This window comes from Orcinus orca, chromosome 11 (genome assembly GCF_937001465.1).
Source record: "Orcinus orca chromosome 11, mOrcOrc1.1, whole genome shotgun sequence".
NCBI lineage: Eukaryota > Metazoa > Chordata > Mammalia > Artiodactyla > Delphinidae > Orcinus > Orcinus orca.
The window spans coordinates 95,015,916-95,031,890 of NC_064569.1; the positions used below are offsets into that span (position 1 = coordinate 95,015,916).

General features: G+C 48.5%; 1 protein-coding gene across 1 annotated transcript; it reads left to right on the forward strand.

Annotated features, from left to right (window-relative positions):
- The first annotated feature begins 14,375 nt into the window (after window positions 1-14,375).
- LOC101274458 (mitochondrial inner membrane protease ATP23 homolog) lies at window positions 14,376-15,749 on the forward strand. The gene is given in 3 exon segments (XM_049693932.1): window positions 14,376-14,538; window positions 14,541-15,066; window positions 15,270-15,749. Coding segments are annotated over 3 exon segments (747 nt in total). The 5' UTR covers window positions 14,376-14,519; the 3' UTR covers window positions 15,472-15,749.
- The last annotated feature ends 226 nt before the right edge of the window (window positions 15,750-15,975 follow it).

Here is a 15,975-nt window from a genome sequence, read left to right on the forward strand (position 1 = left end):
GTATCTCTCTGGACGCTCCTGTATAATTGCTCCGGCTTGGGGGTGGGCGTAGCGGTGGAGGCGGGCGGCCGAAAAGGGACAGAGAGGTCGTCTGGCCGTGGAATCTAGACCTTGATTCAGGCTGCATTTTAGGAAGCAAGAAGCAGGGGATCTGCTTGTCTAAACCCATAGGGAGGATTACTGTGAATTCATTAGATTGAAATTCCGCTGCCAGTCTTGTTCTCGGGACTCAACTTCCCGTCTTCTGCTCAAAAGCACTTGGTTGTTAGCAGTGCTGGCCCCTCAGGCCAGAGTCCCACCCGCCGCCTCCCCTGCTGAGTCACAAGTCGCAGGGCTGGCTTCTCGGGCAGCCCGAGCCTGCGCCTGCCTCTTGTGGCTGCTGCTAAGATCTGCTGCGAGCCACGCAGAGCAGGAAGATTACAGACGGGGCCGCTGGGCGGCGGCCAAGGCTGCTGCTTCTCAGCTTCTTCACGAGCGGAGCCAGGAGTCCTGCGTGAACCACTCCGCAGGCGTTGATGAGATAGATAGTGGGAGCAAATTGTGAGCTCCTGACTTGTCCAGATGCATCCCTAAAGCAGGGGCATCAGCACAGCCTCCTCTCACCAGTTATTTTTCACTGCGGAGCTGCAGCAGGTAGCCTGATTAGCAAACTTCTAGGCAGCTTCTTTAGGTCCCCGGGAGCTCTTTGTAATCATCATCATTAGTATTTCCTGCTTGCGTTCCACTCCACCCAGTGCGTGGGGAGTTGGGGTCAGGGGGTGGGGACAAAGCAGACAGTTTTCCTTACTCATTTACAGTGGGGTCTCTAGCTGTCACAGGTAAGCTCCAAATCTGTTTTAGATGCACATCCAACAACAACAAAAAAGATTCTTATGGGAGCTTTAAGGCAACTCCTACCCACTAGTTCCAGAAAAGGAGGTTTTCCTGTAACTGGTTTGCCTATGGAAGTCTTCCCCAGGGTCTATCTTCTTCCCCCTCTTCCCCCTCCAAGGAGGACTCTGGGAGAGGAAATAGGTGAGATGGCCTCTCCCAGGAAATGCAAGTGACCAAGGCTACAGGCCGGTGAGTGGGCAGGCGAAGGACCTGCTGACGGCCCCAGAGACTCTCAACCCCATATTGAAAACTGAAGTTGAAGCAAAGTGGGTTGAGACAGGAAAGTGAGTGGGTGAGTTTTATGGTATGTGAATTATATATCAATTTTAAGAAAAGTGGCAGAGTATGCAAGGCTGAGGGAGGCAGAGCCTGAGGGAGGTGATGGGGAGAACAGGGCAGTAAGGATAATAAAGGCTAACAATTGTGCGCCGGCTACGGGACGGGCACTAGGCTAAACATTTGGCGTAGATTATCCTATTTAACACTCACAGCGACTCTATGAGGCAGGTTCTACGATTACTCCCATTTTATAAACGAGGAAACTGAGGCCCTAGAGCGATGTTAAGTCACCGATCACAGGCACCCTTGGAGCCAATGCCTGTCTGGCCACGAAGCTGTGCCTCATGCACGGGACCAGCCATAGGATAGAATTGAGTCCCAGAACAAAGGCAGAAGATGCTCGGAGAGGCTGAAGAAGTCTTCACTTCTCACTGGAGATTCAGGGCATGTGGAAGAGATTTTGAAGTGTAGATAGGACGTTGACAAGCGGAGATGGGGAAGAGCAAGTTTCAGGCAGGTGGAAAACACCTGAGCTAATATGTAGAGGTGGGAAAAGCTGTGCGTGTTTAAGGACCATTGCTGACGGTATTGGGGACCCTCCACCACCAAAGCACGTGCTCCCTCTCCCCCCAGGGTATGGATCATGATTAGTCTAACCCTATTGGACAGCCCTCTTTCCTGCTTTCCCAACCTCCCTTGCAGCTAAGGGTCCACATATGATCTAGTTTTCAGCAGGAGAGATGCATGCAATGTTTCACTGAGTTTTGTATTTGACATCTTCATTTGAAATGCTGAGATGCAGGGACTTCCCTGGTGATCCAGTGGTTAAGACTCCAAGCTTCCACTGCAGGGGGCATGGGTTCGATCCCTGGTGGGGGAACTAAGATCCCTCATGCCGTGCGGCACGGCCAAAAAAAAAAAAAAAAAAATTAGGCTTTATGAAATGCTGAGATGCAGCATCGTCCACTTTGAATGGGGAAAATGCAAAATTGTGTTCCTCTTCTACCTGTGTGGTTCCTTAAGAAATGTGTCTTTTAAGAAAAATCAAAACAAAAACAGGACCTAAGCAGAAGTCTGCTGTGGGGACTTCTGGAAAAGGTTTTGCTTTCCTGATTAAAGGAAACAGATCAGGTTGGTAGCATCTGGGCTCTTCCTCCTTTCTCCCTGCCTTGAATGCAGATGCATCATCTGGAGCTGCAGCCACTCTCTTGGGATCACAAGGTGACAAATATGAGAATGCAAACCGAGGCTCTAAGGCTGATGAGTCAGGAAGACAGAGAGAGCATGTGTTCCCAAGGGCATCACTGACTTGCTGAACCAACACCAACCTCGAGGCTGCTAGGTGTGCAAGAAAATAAATCCCTATCTGTTTAAGCGACTGTTCTGTTAACCCTCCCGATAACATCCTAAGCTTCCAACCTAAACTTTCCTGGTTTAGGAAGTACGGACCCCAGCCCCACCTCCACAGATGGGCCCCACCTGGCTTTAACCAATCACCGTATCCCATCTCCCTGGCCACACTGGTTCATCCAGGGAGGCAAGAGCAATCAATGGGATGTAAAAAGTCATTAGCCAGGATTTCTGGGAAGGAAGGTCTTTATTCTTTGTTTGGAGCTATTGGTAGAGCCTCTCCCATCCCCCTCCTAGACTTGACCTGAGAAGCACACAGCTCCATGAGCTGCCGGCAACCACCTTGGGGTTGCTTGGGCAAAGCCCTCCTGAGACTGGAGCCAGCTCAGAAGAATCAGAGCTGAAAGAGAAAGTGTGAGAATCAGGTGATGTTGTTGGGGACTTGATCAAGCCTTGCTTGAAGTTAAGATACTCTTAAACCATTTGATTATATGAACCAATAAATTCCCTTTAACAGCCGCTTCAGTTGGGCTTTCTATTATTTGCAACTAGGAAGTCCTGATAAGAAAGATATGAACAATTTTTTTTTGGGCCTTGCCACTCGGCATGTGGGATCTTAGTTCCCCGCCCAGGGATCAAACCCCTGCCCCCTATAGTGGAAGTGCAGAGTCTTAACCACTGGACCGTCAGGGAAGTCCAGAAAGATATGAACATTTTAAAGATTAAGTTGGAGTATTGGTGTTATGGGCTGACTTGTCTTCACCCAAAATTCATGTGTTGAGGCCCTAACCCATGTGATGGCATTTGTAAATGGTGCCTTGGGAGGTAATTATGTTTAGATGAGGTCATGAGACACCAGAGAGCTTGCTTCTCTCTCTCTCCACCTGCACACCCCAAGGAATGGCCATGTGAGGACACAGTGAGAAGGCAACCGTTTGCAAGCCAGGAAGAGAGGTCTCACCAGGAAATAAATCAGCCGGCACTTTGATCTTGGCCTTCCAGCCTCCAAAACTGTGAGAAATAAATGTGTGTTGTTTAAGCCACAGAGTCTATGGTATTTTGTTTTAGCAGCCCAAGGTAAGACAATTGGTAAGAGCCTTTTTAGTTGTAAATGACAGAAATCCAACTCAATTGATTTGAGCAAAAAGATAGGGAACATTCTGGCCTTTGTCTTTTTTTTCTTTTTTTTTTTTGGCTGCATTGGGTCTTCGCTGCTACACGCTTTCTCTAGTTGTGGCGAGCGGGGGCTACTCTTTGTTGTGGTGTACGGGCTCTAGGTGCGCAGGCTTCAGTAGTTGTGGCATGTGGACTCAGTATTTGTGGCTCGCGGACTCTAGAGCACAGGCTCAGTAGCTGTGGCGCACACGGGCTTAGTTGCTCCATGGCATGTGGGATCTTCCCGGACCAGGGCTCAAACCTGTGTCCCCTGCATTGGCAGGCGGATTCTTAACCACTGCGCCACCAGGAAAGCACAATTCTGGCCTTTTAAGTGGAAAATTTCAGGGATTGCTAAGGCTTTCAGTCATGACTGGATCCAACAGCTCAAAAGCTCTGCCATCAGTATGGACTCTCCCTTTCTCTCTTCCCCACACCCTCTCTCTCTCTCTCACTCAGCTCAGTTTTCCTCTTGGTTGGCCTCCTTCTCAAGGGATGTCCCCTGATGTGGTAGCAAAGATGGCCACCAGCAGGGGTGTGAACTTGCATTATCCTCACAGGCAGCAGCTCCAAGAATTAGCCAGGACTTCTGTCCTGCCACCTGCCATGTCCTTGCCACCTTTCCCTCCAACATCTGTTTCAAAATCCGAAAAAGCTTCTGAGTGGTCACGTGTGAGTTACACACCTTCCCACTTCCACCCAACCCAGCATGAGATCTGGGGACATGGGACACCCTTATTGGCTAGAATAGGTCACATACTCACCCGAGTGGGGTCATTTCACTGGCAGCCCCACTGTGTGTGTGTGTGTGGTGTGTGTGGTGTGTGTGTGTGTGTGTGTGTGTGTGTGTGTTGCAGTTCCTAAAAGAAAAAGAGAATTTATATTGCCTTAAGTAGAAAGAATGATAGAAGGATGATGGGCAAACAAAGACAACAGATAACCCACCAGGTAGGGTCTCAATAATTAGAGAGGGTGGCATGGAAAAGAGAACAGGCAAAGGACAGGTAGGAGAATCAAGGAAGATTGAGAGGCCAGCCAGGAAGCCCAGTGACTACTGTGGAGGATTCTGCACGGGAAAGAATCTTTAACCTTGAATCTGATGAAAACTCTGGATCCTTCCCCCGAGTGCACATTTGCACATGCGCATAAAACACTGCAAATAAGTTTGGAGGGTTTATAACCTCCTCCCCAGTGCCCGAGGAGGAGCCCTGGTAATGCAGGAATCTGGATGTCTGAGAGCAAAGTCAGACGGAAGACCCCAGATGGCTGTGAGCAGGCCCAACGCTTACTGTCAGAGCAAAAGCGGGCAGGGTCCCTGCCCTTGCAGAGCTTCCAACCGCAGTGGAGGGTGAATGTTCATCAGATAATCTCGTGGAGAAATGTGAAATTACAAAGGGGAGGTATGAGAATCAGTGCGTGGGCGAGGGGTAAGCTGTTCAGGCAGGTCAGGGAAGGCCTGGCAAAAGTAGGGACATTTCACCCACTGAGCTCTGAAGGGTAAGGAGGGGAGGGGGCCTTATCTGTGCAAGAGCCCTGTGCTTGGGGGGAGTTTAAGAGAATGCCAGTGGACGCCCTGATATGGAGGAACCCAGGGGATGTCTCAGCTGGATACACACTGTGTTCTCAGGTCCTCCTGGAATCTGTTTTGTAATGTGGAACAAGAAAGAACTCTGGGTGCAGGACTTCCCTGGTGGTCCAGCAGTTAAGACTCCACGCTCCCAATGCAGGGGGGCAGGTTCGATCCCTGGTCAAGGAACTAGAACCCATTTGCTGCAAGTAAAAGATCCCACATGCTGCAACTAAAGATTCAGCACAGGGCAACGAAGATCCTGCGTGCTGCAACTAAGACCAGGCACAGCCAAATAAGGATAGGGAGATGATAAATAAATAAATATTTTTAAAAATAAATTTTTTTTTTTTAAAAAAAAGGGCAGAAGTGCAGAGGTTGCAGAATGCATGGTGTCTGGGATGGAGCCCTTTGGAAAAAAAAAAAGAAATCTGGTTGCAATTATGTGGTTGCAACAGCAGCCTGGGGGCAAACCAGCTCATTGCAAAAGGGAAAAACAAGAGTTTGGTTCATAGTGGTTCTCCTGTCTTTCCATCCTGGATCTCATTAAAAAAAAAAAAAAAAATTGCTGAAACCTCAAACGCCAGCCAGCTCCGTTACCAACACTTGACAAAGCTCTAACTTGTCAGACAAGTGGATTTGGAGCACAGACTACCCTGCTACCTCCTTGTTGCCTAGCACTCCCTGGATCAGCTCCCCCTGCCCTGCTACCAGTCACCCTCCACACCAGTGGAGCCAGGGAAGTTGTAGCCGCCCACCTGCTCCCGCGGCTGCCTGCCAACAAGAGCTTTGCTGGGAGCTTCATTACCTTTAGTGCCTCCCCAACTCTCCTTCCCCCTTGAGAAATGGCGTTAAGAGGAAGAAATCAGAAAGGAAGACAATATCTTTCTTAAGGACGTGGGGAGGGAACCTTAAATGCAGCAGTACCTTTTAGATGAAGCAGGTGGGGCACTCCCACGATCACCAGTCACAGCCTCTGTCCTCACCTCCAGCCCCTTGACTACTCAGTAGACCACCCCCTCTTTTTACTGGTGCCCCTCAAATCCCTATCTCCCTTCCTGACCCCAGTCCAATATTTCCACCTGTCCACTTGACATCTCTCCCTTCCTGGACTCAATATGATGGAAACCATATTTTCATTATCTTCCTACCACTGACCACCCACACTAACTCACCCTCCAAAATTCCCCATTTTTCTTCAGGGCATTACATCCCTTGCTCTTTTTCACCCCCTATATCTGTTCCATCAGAAAGTCCTGCCAAGCCGTATATTAAATTATTTCACAGATTCATTCCTTCCATCTGATTTCTAGACTCAGAGACAGCTGGGTTTATATGCCAGCATGGCCACTAACTTGCTGTGTGACCTTGGACATGTCACTTAACCTCTCTGAGTTTTTCTTTTTTTTTTTTTTTTGCGGTACGCGGGCCTCTCACCGCTGTGGCCTCTCCCGTGGCGGAGCACAGGCTCTGGATGCGCAGGCCCAGCGGCCATGGCTCACAGGCCCAGCCGCTCCGCAGCATGTGGGATCTTCCCGGACCGGGGCACGAACCCGTGTCCCCTGCATCGGCAGGCGGACTCCCAACCACTGCGCCACCAGGGAAGCCCTCTCTGAGCTTTTTTATTCTGTAACATGGAAGTAAGACTATATTCCTTGCAGGGTTGTTGTGAGAATTGAAGCATATATAAAGTGGCAAACAACAGATGTCCCGTGAAACATGAATTCTCTTCTCCCCTCTCTCTCTTGGTAGCATCCTAGTCTAAGCCCTTCTCATCACATACCTGGATTATAGCTGTAACTTGCCAAAGGGTCCCCAGTTTTCTAATCTCTTTCTCCAATCCAATCCATCCCAAACACCAAGACCAGAGAAATCTTCTTATGTTCCTTTTGTCACTCTTCTGACCCTATAATATTCCTGTCCCATTACCATCAGGTTGAGTCAAAGACCCATCCTAGCCCTAAAATTTGCAATAATGTGGCCTCTTACATCCCAGGATGACTCCGCTCTCTTTGTTGAAGACCGTGGGAACAAATGTGATTGGCTGAGGGAGACTGAGAGGAGAAAAGAGCTAAGGACAGGACAGAATCTTAGGGACCTTCACCTTGCAGGGCTGGGCAGAAGAAGAGGAACCAGTAGAGGAGCTTGTGGAGGATCAGCCAGAGAGGTAGAGGGTAACCTGGAGAGCTTGGCATCCTGGAAGCCAGTGGAAAGGACAGTTTCCAAGAGAAAGTGTGCAAGAGTGCCAAATGCTGCAGAAAGGTCAAGCTGAGGGCTGACAACATGGGCTGAATGGTGTCTTCCACAAAGATATGTCCAAGTCTTAACCCTCAACACCTGGGACTTCGACCTTTTTGGAAATTGGATCTTTGCAGATACAATGAAGTTAAGGATCTCAGGATGAGATCATCCTGGATCTAGGGTGGGTCCTAAACGCAGTGATGTCCTTGGATTTTTATGAAAAGAAAAGGAGATTTGAGACACAGAGACACACCCAGGGCAGCCACATGAAGCCTGATGCAGAGACTGGAGTGATGCATCCCTGAGCCAAGGGACACCAGGAGTGGGAGAGAGGTGTGGGATGGCTTCTCCCTCAGAAGGTTCCAGAAGGAACCTATCCTGTCCAACAACTTGATTTAGGGTTTCTGGCCTCCAGAACTGTAAGAGAATACATTTGTCTCTTCTATCATTTTTTTGTTTTAGGCTATCAAGTTTGTGGTACTCTGTCCCAGCAGTCCTAGGAAATGAATCCAGGGCTTGGACTTAGAAATAGAGAGGTTGCTGGTTGACCTTGGTGGGTTCTGAAGCAGTAGGAACAACTCTCCCAGGAAGTTTGACTATACAGGGGAAGACAGCTATGGCAGAAACTAAAGCAATATCGTTTAAAGGAAAGGTCCTTGAAAAAAACAAAACTGCTAGTGAAACAGTTGGTCCTACATCAACAGGGTTGAAAGGACAGAATGCACAGACTCACAGAACTTCAGGGCTGGGCGGACCTCAAACACGCTTCAGCGTAAGTGGGTGGGCGGGGGAGATGCCCGTTGAAAGACATCCATGTGCTTTCCCGGGTGACTTCCCTCCTCTTCTGCCTGGAGAAGATTAGGAATGCAAAGAGGAAGCGCTCAGCTCTGAACACCCAAAAAAATATTCTTGAGTGTAAAACAAGGGAATAACCTTGAAAGCCAACCTTCGTCAAGAGAGAAAAGGATTTTCTAAATAACTGAAGCATACATTAACATACCCAGAGCCAGGCCTGGTTGACTAGGTCACCCAGAGTTTTGTAATGAGCTTGGAGTGAAGGAAATCAGGATATGATGTGGTGGGTACGGCCCCAGGACAGCCGTGAAGGAAGGCAGGGGCAAGGGACACAGGTGGTCCCACATGTGGTCTCAATCCTCCTTCTGGCCAAAGCCAGGGGTTGAGGGGACAGCTAAAAGCACTTGTTCCTTGAGCCTCTTTCCCATTTGAATACCTGGGAGGAGACCCATATTGGGCGAGACCTGTGTCCAGCCGGTCAGGGGGGCAGAAGAGCCACATGGAGGTGGGGAAATGGCCAGATGAATGACCTGCTCCCCATGGCTGCAGGGGATCCTGAAATAACTGTCCGGCAAGGAGATGTGGAGGTGCCGAAGGACCTGGGAGCCCTCGGAGTCTCAGGGCAGGAAAAAGAGACCACTCTTGTGCGGCCCTCATGCACGGGGCATGATTCCAGCAGTGGGTGTCAGCAGGGCACTCCGGAAGGCCCACCTCTTGGCAGACCTGGCCACCACCATCATGGACAGTGGCAGCAGAAAGGAGGGGAAACTTAAAGGACTGAGCATGTAGCCTACAGAGACTGAGTCATCCCAGAGAGACGGTTTAAGCTGGAAGACGCTGTAGCGCCACAAATCGGCAAATTAGGGTTCCTTCCCACTTCCCCGCAGTTGAACAGGGGTTCCTCAGCTCAGTCACAGGAAACAGAAGCTACACTTGTCCTGGCATTTTTCCTTGAATACTAATCTGTGCTTCTGCTACCCAGGCCACTGTCACCCAGGCTCCAAAGGCTGGGAGCAACATTTCTGCAGCTGCTGGAGAAGTGGGGGGAAGCTCGTGGAAAAGGGTTCTTGGGGGCCTGGGATGCGGAGATGAAATGTGTGCGAGTGGAACACGATTCTCCTGGGAATGGCTCCGGGGATGGCTGACTCTGGGAGAGGATGTCAAATTCAAGAGTACAAATCAATATTGTCATATACCCCAGAGGCGGAGGGGAAGCACAGGTGAGAGGGAGTGGGAAAGGCTGCCAAGCCCGGGAATGGAGACCTGGGCTGTTGGAGTTTAATAGAAAAGGGACGGCATGGGAGCCTGCCCCTCGGTTCACTTAATCCTCCCCACAGCACTAGGTGTTTGCACAAAAAACAAACAAACAAGACCCAGAGGCACTGTTTCCCTGTATTTCTGTCTTGAGGCTGGGATTCAGACCAGGTCAGGAGCCACAGCTGGTATGGATCCCATGTGTTCCCCACTTAGCCTACTGCCTGATTAAAGGAAGAAGGGACAGGGGACGCTGGTGGGTCAAGACCCCTTTGCCTAGGGGGAGCTTTAAAGTTGGCTGCCATCACGTCCCAGAGAAGGAGCCGGCCCTCTGCTGCCTGGTTCGCATCTCTAAATTGTCCCCCTGGAGGGGGGGTTGGGGGGTCAGGGACCTTGAGATGCAGGCAGCGGCCCATTCATACTCCTGCTCTGAGATCTTGGGCAAAGCACTTAAGCTTTGGAGCCTCAGGTTTCACTTACAGTGATGGGGATGATAATTCCCACCTTACTGAGAGGTTAAAGGGATCGGAGGAGAGCATGTAAACCGTGTGTCTAGCAGGAATGCAGGAACAGGTGAAAATAATTTAACTTAATTCTGTCATCCATCCGCCGCCCCCTCTCCCAGCTCTATCCCAATCAGCACTTTCAGGGTTAACAACCCTGGAGGAAGCAGAGCAAAGTGACTCACAACCCAAGACTGGTTTAAGAGGCCTGCTCAAGCAAGCGTCCCCTGACCTTGACCTTTGGCATTCAAACCTTTTCCTGGGAAGGGAACAGAAAAGTCTCCCCGGGGGCTCGGCCCACCTGGCACCACTGGGAGCCCCATTACATCAGGGTCTTAGGCGACATACCCGGGACATCTGTCCAGGGAATGGGGCCCAGCCAGCTCCTCGCCTGGAGAGGACATCTGAGAATCACAGTGCGTCAGTGACGGGGAGTCACTGTCGGAAACGGTGCACTGACCTCACCGAAAGTTGAGGTCACCGAACTCTGTCTTTCTCAAGTAATGTTGAGGGGAGAGGCGCTCCTACCAGGTGCAGAAGGAAGGAGAAACCAGCTCCTGACAGCAGGGGAATCGGGTTGCCACAGCAACGAGCTCCTTCCCAAGTCAACTCATATGGCTTTTGAACTTGACTCCCTCCTGTGTATACACCTAGCAGCTCTATTCCCCGTCTCGCCACCAGCTCACCCCCTAGGCTTCTGCCCTCCCTTCAAGGCCTGTCCCTGGGATGGGACGGTAGTTACTTGGTTTGCATTGGGAAGAGCCCCCTCTTCCTCTGTGGGTCGGAGGCTTGACTGGTTAGATTCCTTGCACAGCAGTTTGGCAGAATGGAAGTGTGTACCCTTTGACCTCCCGGGTCTGGGGGTTTAACCCTGGTGTTGCAGCATTGTTTGTAGTCACCCCAAACCAGGAGTCACCTTCATATCACTGGTTAAATATCAGCTGTAGCCTCTGAGGAATACTATGTGGCTGTAGGAACAGCGAGCTAGATCCCATAGGCCCCGGTGGGAAGATGTATAGCTACGTTCAAAAAGCCAGTAGTTCCAACTCATAGAAACAGAAAGCAGAAGGGTGGTTGCCAGGGACTGGGGGAGGCAAAATGGGGAGTTAGAGTTTCATAGGGGTAGAGTTTCAGTTCTGCAAGATGAAAAAGTTCTGGAGACCGGCTGGTCACACATAACCTGAATATACTTAACCCGACTGAACTGTACGCTTAAAAATGGTTAACACGGTACATTTTATGGTATGTGGATTTTACCACAATTTTAACGAAAAGCAAGTTGAAGAACAGAATTAATAATTCTAGCGTGATCTTATTAGTGTGGCTTTAAAGTGTTCTACAGTTTCGGAAGCTGACAAAACAAGCTGTTATCGGTGTTTACTTATGCAGCTGGAAGGAGCTGAGGGGAAAAAGGATGTTACTTTTCATCTATTCCTTCCTTCTCACACTAATGCAAAAGAACGCTGGCAGGTGGGATGCAGCCACTGGGGCTGGTAGCTGAAAGATGGCACGAGGGTGGGCAGCTGCCCTAACAGGACACCAGAGAGGCAAGGCGGGGGGCGCTGAGGCAGGGCAGGGGGCAGCCGCCAAAGTTCTCTCCTCCCCCTCCCCTGCTTCCCTGCTCTGTGTGAAGGTTTTACAGAGTGTGAGAGTGGAAGCAGATTTCTCCTCTGGAAGCACTCTGATGGACTAGAATATCTCCTGCAGCAAATAGAAAGCAGGTTGCTAGGCCACAGGGGCCGCTGAAGAGGGACTGCTTGGGGGGAGGGGATCCCCTGAGAGGCTCAGGGAAGGGGAGCCTGTGTACCTCCCTGGATTGGACGGGTTGAAGAGAGGTCAAGTCTGCCTCTGAATACTCGACTCAAATTTGTATTTTATTTATGTATGATGGATATGTTTATGTACGTGTCTATTTATTTGTACTCACTTTATTACCTGAAAAACTTGAGACGGCTTAGAAAAATGTGTGCCATGTCAAGGAATAAAACAGATAGCTTTGGGAATTGAAGTGAAAGAAAAATAAAGGGAGGGAAGGTAATGAAACTAGGAGTAAGATTAGTATCCATAAATGTATAATAAATAGTCCTGTACAGTTGCTAACAAGGCCCATAAGCTTCGTTCTGAGAACCCTAGTCACCAAAGTAAAGCGTGAACAACAAACCGATACGTGAACTACCGAGCCCACAAGATGAAGAAAACCAGAACTTCTCAGGAGAAGCACCACTTTAACCTTGGTACTGAAATTCGGGAGGATTCTTCCCCCGGCCCACCTAGAGATGACCTTGAGATGTAGAAGGTGATGGAGGCTCTCAGTGGCCCTGAAATGTCATTCAAGTGTAACCCTAATATTCATTCTGTGCTGTTTGTAATATCAGAAATTAGAGCTAGCTTAAATGTCCATCAAGCACACGAAGGTACAAACATCCAGCGGAATATTATACAGCTATTAAGAAGAAAGAGGAGCAATTTAGGACTCATCTAAAGCAATCTCCAAGATATACTGGGAAGTGAACAAAGCAAGGGGCACAGCAATATCTATAGATGAAACAAGGGTATATGAACTCAAATGCTTGTATATGCCCTACATCACTCCTGAAAGGAATCACAAGAAACTAGTAATAATGCTTACTTTGGGGGAGGGGAACTGGGTGGAGGGCAATAGAAGTAAGAGACTGACTTTTCATTATACAACCTTTTGTACCTTCTGAATTTTGTACCACAGGAGTGTATTACATATTCGACATCATTAAATAAGCCAGTAAAAACATGCAAGCAAAAATAATCTAAAAGGGGCTATACACAGGGGCTCTAAATTGACACCACTTTATGGTCAAGCTCAAGGACAACATATGGATTACCTAAAAGAATGGAAGGCCCGCACATCCTCCCAGCTTCAGTCCTCCATGGAAGTCATTTACCCAGTGTGTTCTCCATTGAGACTCTGATGGGCAGAAGAAGATCTACAGTCATTGCTTTCCTCATCAACTGGAAAATTCAAAAAACTTTCACACACACACACACACACACACACACACACACACACACACACAGAACCTGTTAGAACTAATAAATAGAGCAAAGTTTCAGGATACAAAATCAACACAAAAATTGGTTGTTTCGATACACTAGTAATGAAGAATCCTAAAAGGAAATTAAGAAAACAATTCCATTTACAATAGCATCAAAAAGAATAAAATCCTTAGGAATAAATTTAAGCAGGGAGGTGAAAAACTTACATAATGAAAACTACAATATGTTCCAGAAAGAAATTAAAGAAGATACTAATGAGTGGAAAGACATCCCATGTTCATGGATTGGGAGACTTCCTGTGATTAAGACGTCCATGCTACCCAAATTGATCTACAGATTCAATGCAATCCCTATCAAAATCCTGACAATGTTTTTTTGTAGAAATTGAAAAATCCACCCAAAAGTTCATATGGATCCTCAAGGGACCCTGAAATATTGAAAAAGAAGAACAAAGCTGGAGGTTTTCCACTTCCTGATTTTAAAACTTACTATAAAGCTACAGTCATAAAAACAATGTGGTCCTGGCATAAACACAGATGTATAGGCCCATGGAATGGACTAGACAGCCCAGAAATAAACCTTTGTAAGCCCTTGTATATGGTCAAATGATTTTCAACAAGGGGGCCAAGATGATTCAATAGAGGGAAGAACAGTATTTTCTTTTTTTATAAATTTATTTATTAATTTTTTTTTACTTTTGTCTGTGTTGGGTCTTCATTGCTGCGTGTGGGCTTTCTCTAGTTATGGTGAGTGGAGGCTACTCTTTCTTTTTTTTTTTTCGGTACGCGGGCCTCTCACTGTTGTGGCCTCTCCCCCTGTGGAGCACAGGGTCCAGACGCGCAGGCTCAACGGCCATGGCTCACGGGCCCAGCCGCTCCACGGCACATGGGATCCTCCTGGACCGGGGCACGAACCCCTGTCCCCTGCATCGGCAGGCGGACTCTCAACCTCTGCGCCACCGGGGAAGCCCGAGGCTACTCTTTGTTGCAGTGCACAGGCTTCTCATTGCGGTGGCTTCTCTTGTTGCGGAGGACAGGCTCTAGGTGTGTGGGCTTCAGTAGTTGCAGCACGTAGGCTCATTAGTTGTGGCTTGCGGGCTCTAGAGCACAGGCTCAGTAGTTGTGGCACACGGGCTTAGTTGATCCGTGGCATGTGGGATCTTCCCGGACCAGGACTCAGACCTGTGTCCCCTGTGTTGTCCCCAGGTGGATTCTTAACCACTGCACCACCAGGAAAGTCCTGATCCAAATCTTTTTTGAAGGTATTTTGACTTCTAGTCAAACTTCAGTTTAAATAATGAGTTTCAGAAGAAGAAGAAGTCGGGACCCCTGCGGCCGTCGCCCGGCTGGCGCCAGGTCGGCTCGGCGGAGGGAGGGCCTGGGCTGTGGGTAGGCGGGAGGGAGGTTGCCTTTCCCTGTCTCCCCTCGGGCCGCCTGAGGCGGGCGGAAGCAGCTGCAAAGTCCGTGGGCGGCATGGCAGGAGCTCCGGATGAACGCGGCCCGGGCCCGCTGCGGGGGAGCAGCTGCAGCAGCAACACGTCGGGTGCCAGGTCTTCCCGGAGCGGTTGGCTCAGGGGAAGCCACAGCAAGGGTTCCTCTCCAGCTTCTTCACCAACAACCAGAAGTGCCAGCTTATGCTCTTGCAGACTTTGGAGACAAGTAGGAGCCATCCATATGTTAAACTGCTGCTTGATGCCATGAAGCATTCGGGCTGCGCTGTTAACAAAGAAAGACACTTTTCTTGTGAAGACTGTAATGGAAATGTCAGTGGAGGTTTTGATGCTTCAGTGTCTCAGATTGTTTTGTGCCAGAATAATATCTGTAATCAGGCGCATATGAACAGAGTGGTCACCCATGAGCTCATTCACGCATTCGATCATTGTCGAGCTCATGTCGACTGGTTCACCAACGTCAGGCACTTGGCTTGCTCTGAGGTTCGAGCTGCTAACCTTAGTGGAGACTGCTCACTTTTAAATGAAATATTCAGGTTACATTTTGGATTAAAACGACACCATCAGTACTGGACTTGTGTTTTGAAACCATCACAGTATTCTCTAGACAAAAAAGTAATACCTGTCAGCACAGAGACTGCACTGCAGCGCACTGTGTATTAGCACACCTTTAAAGGCTGTATCACGTGACAGCAAAGCTTCGGATCAGCACAGACTTGATCATGATGAGCTGAGCTGAGCGATTTTGTAAACAAAACAAAATGAAAACTACTTGTGTGCGAGACAGAGCCATTCGTTCTATCCTGGCTGTTAGGAACATCAGCAAAGAAGTAGCTCAGAAGGCTGTTGATGAAGTTTTTGAATCTTGTTTCAATGACCATGAACCTTTTGGAAGGATCCCTCATAATAAGACCTATGCAAGATATGCTCATAGAGACTTTCAAAACCGGGATCGGTACTACTCAAACATATGAAGACGATGACATTTTATATGGCAGAGCTTCAGTGATCATGAAGAAAGTATGGTTCCCAAGTGGACAACATAAAACGTAAATGATCAATTAAATACAGAGAAGACACAGAAGATTCTAGCACAGAAGATTCTAGCATCAGAAAAAGTAACTGTGGTAAGAAATGAAACTGCCTTAAACTCCAAGGCAAAAATTGTATCTTTGTAGCTAACCATTTGGTAAATAAGGCAAATAAATAGCATTTTTAAATTTTCTAAAAAAAAAAAAAAAAAAAAAAAAAAGAAGAAGAAGAAGTCAAAGGCTGTGTTGTTCTTCTTGGAACATTGGTCATTAAACCAGGACGAATTCTGCCAGCACCAAGTTTGTTTTTTTTACTCCTATGCCCCGTACTCCTCCAGAGTCACATCAGAAAGAAGAGACCTTGATTAACTTCCAGTTATTCCTTCTCCACCTGCACCCCCACCCCCATGGCCCCATCTCCTCCCATCTCTAAGTGAACACAGTGTG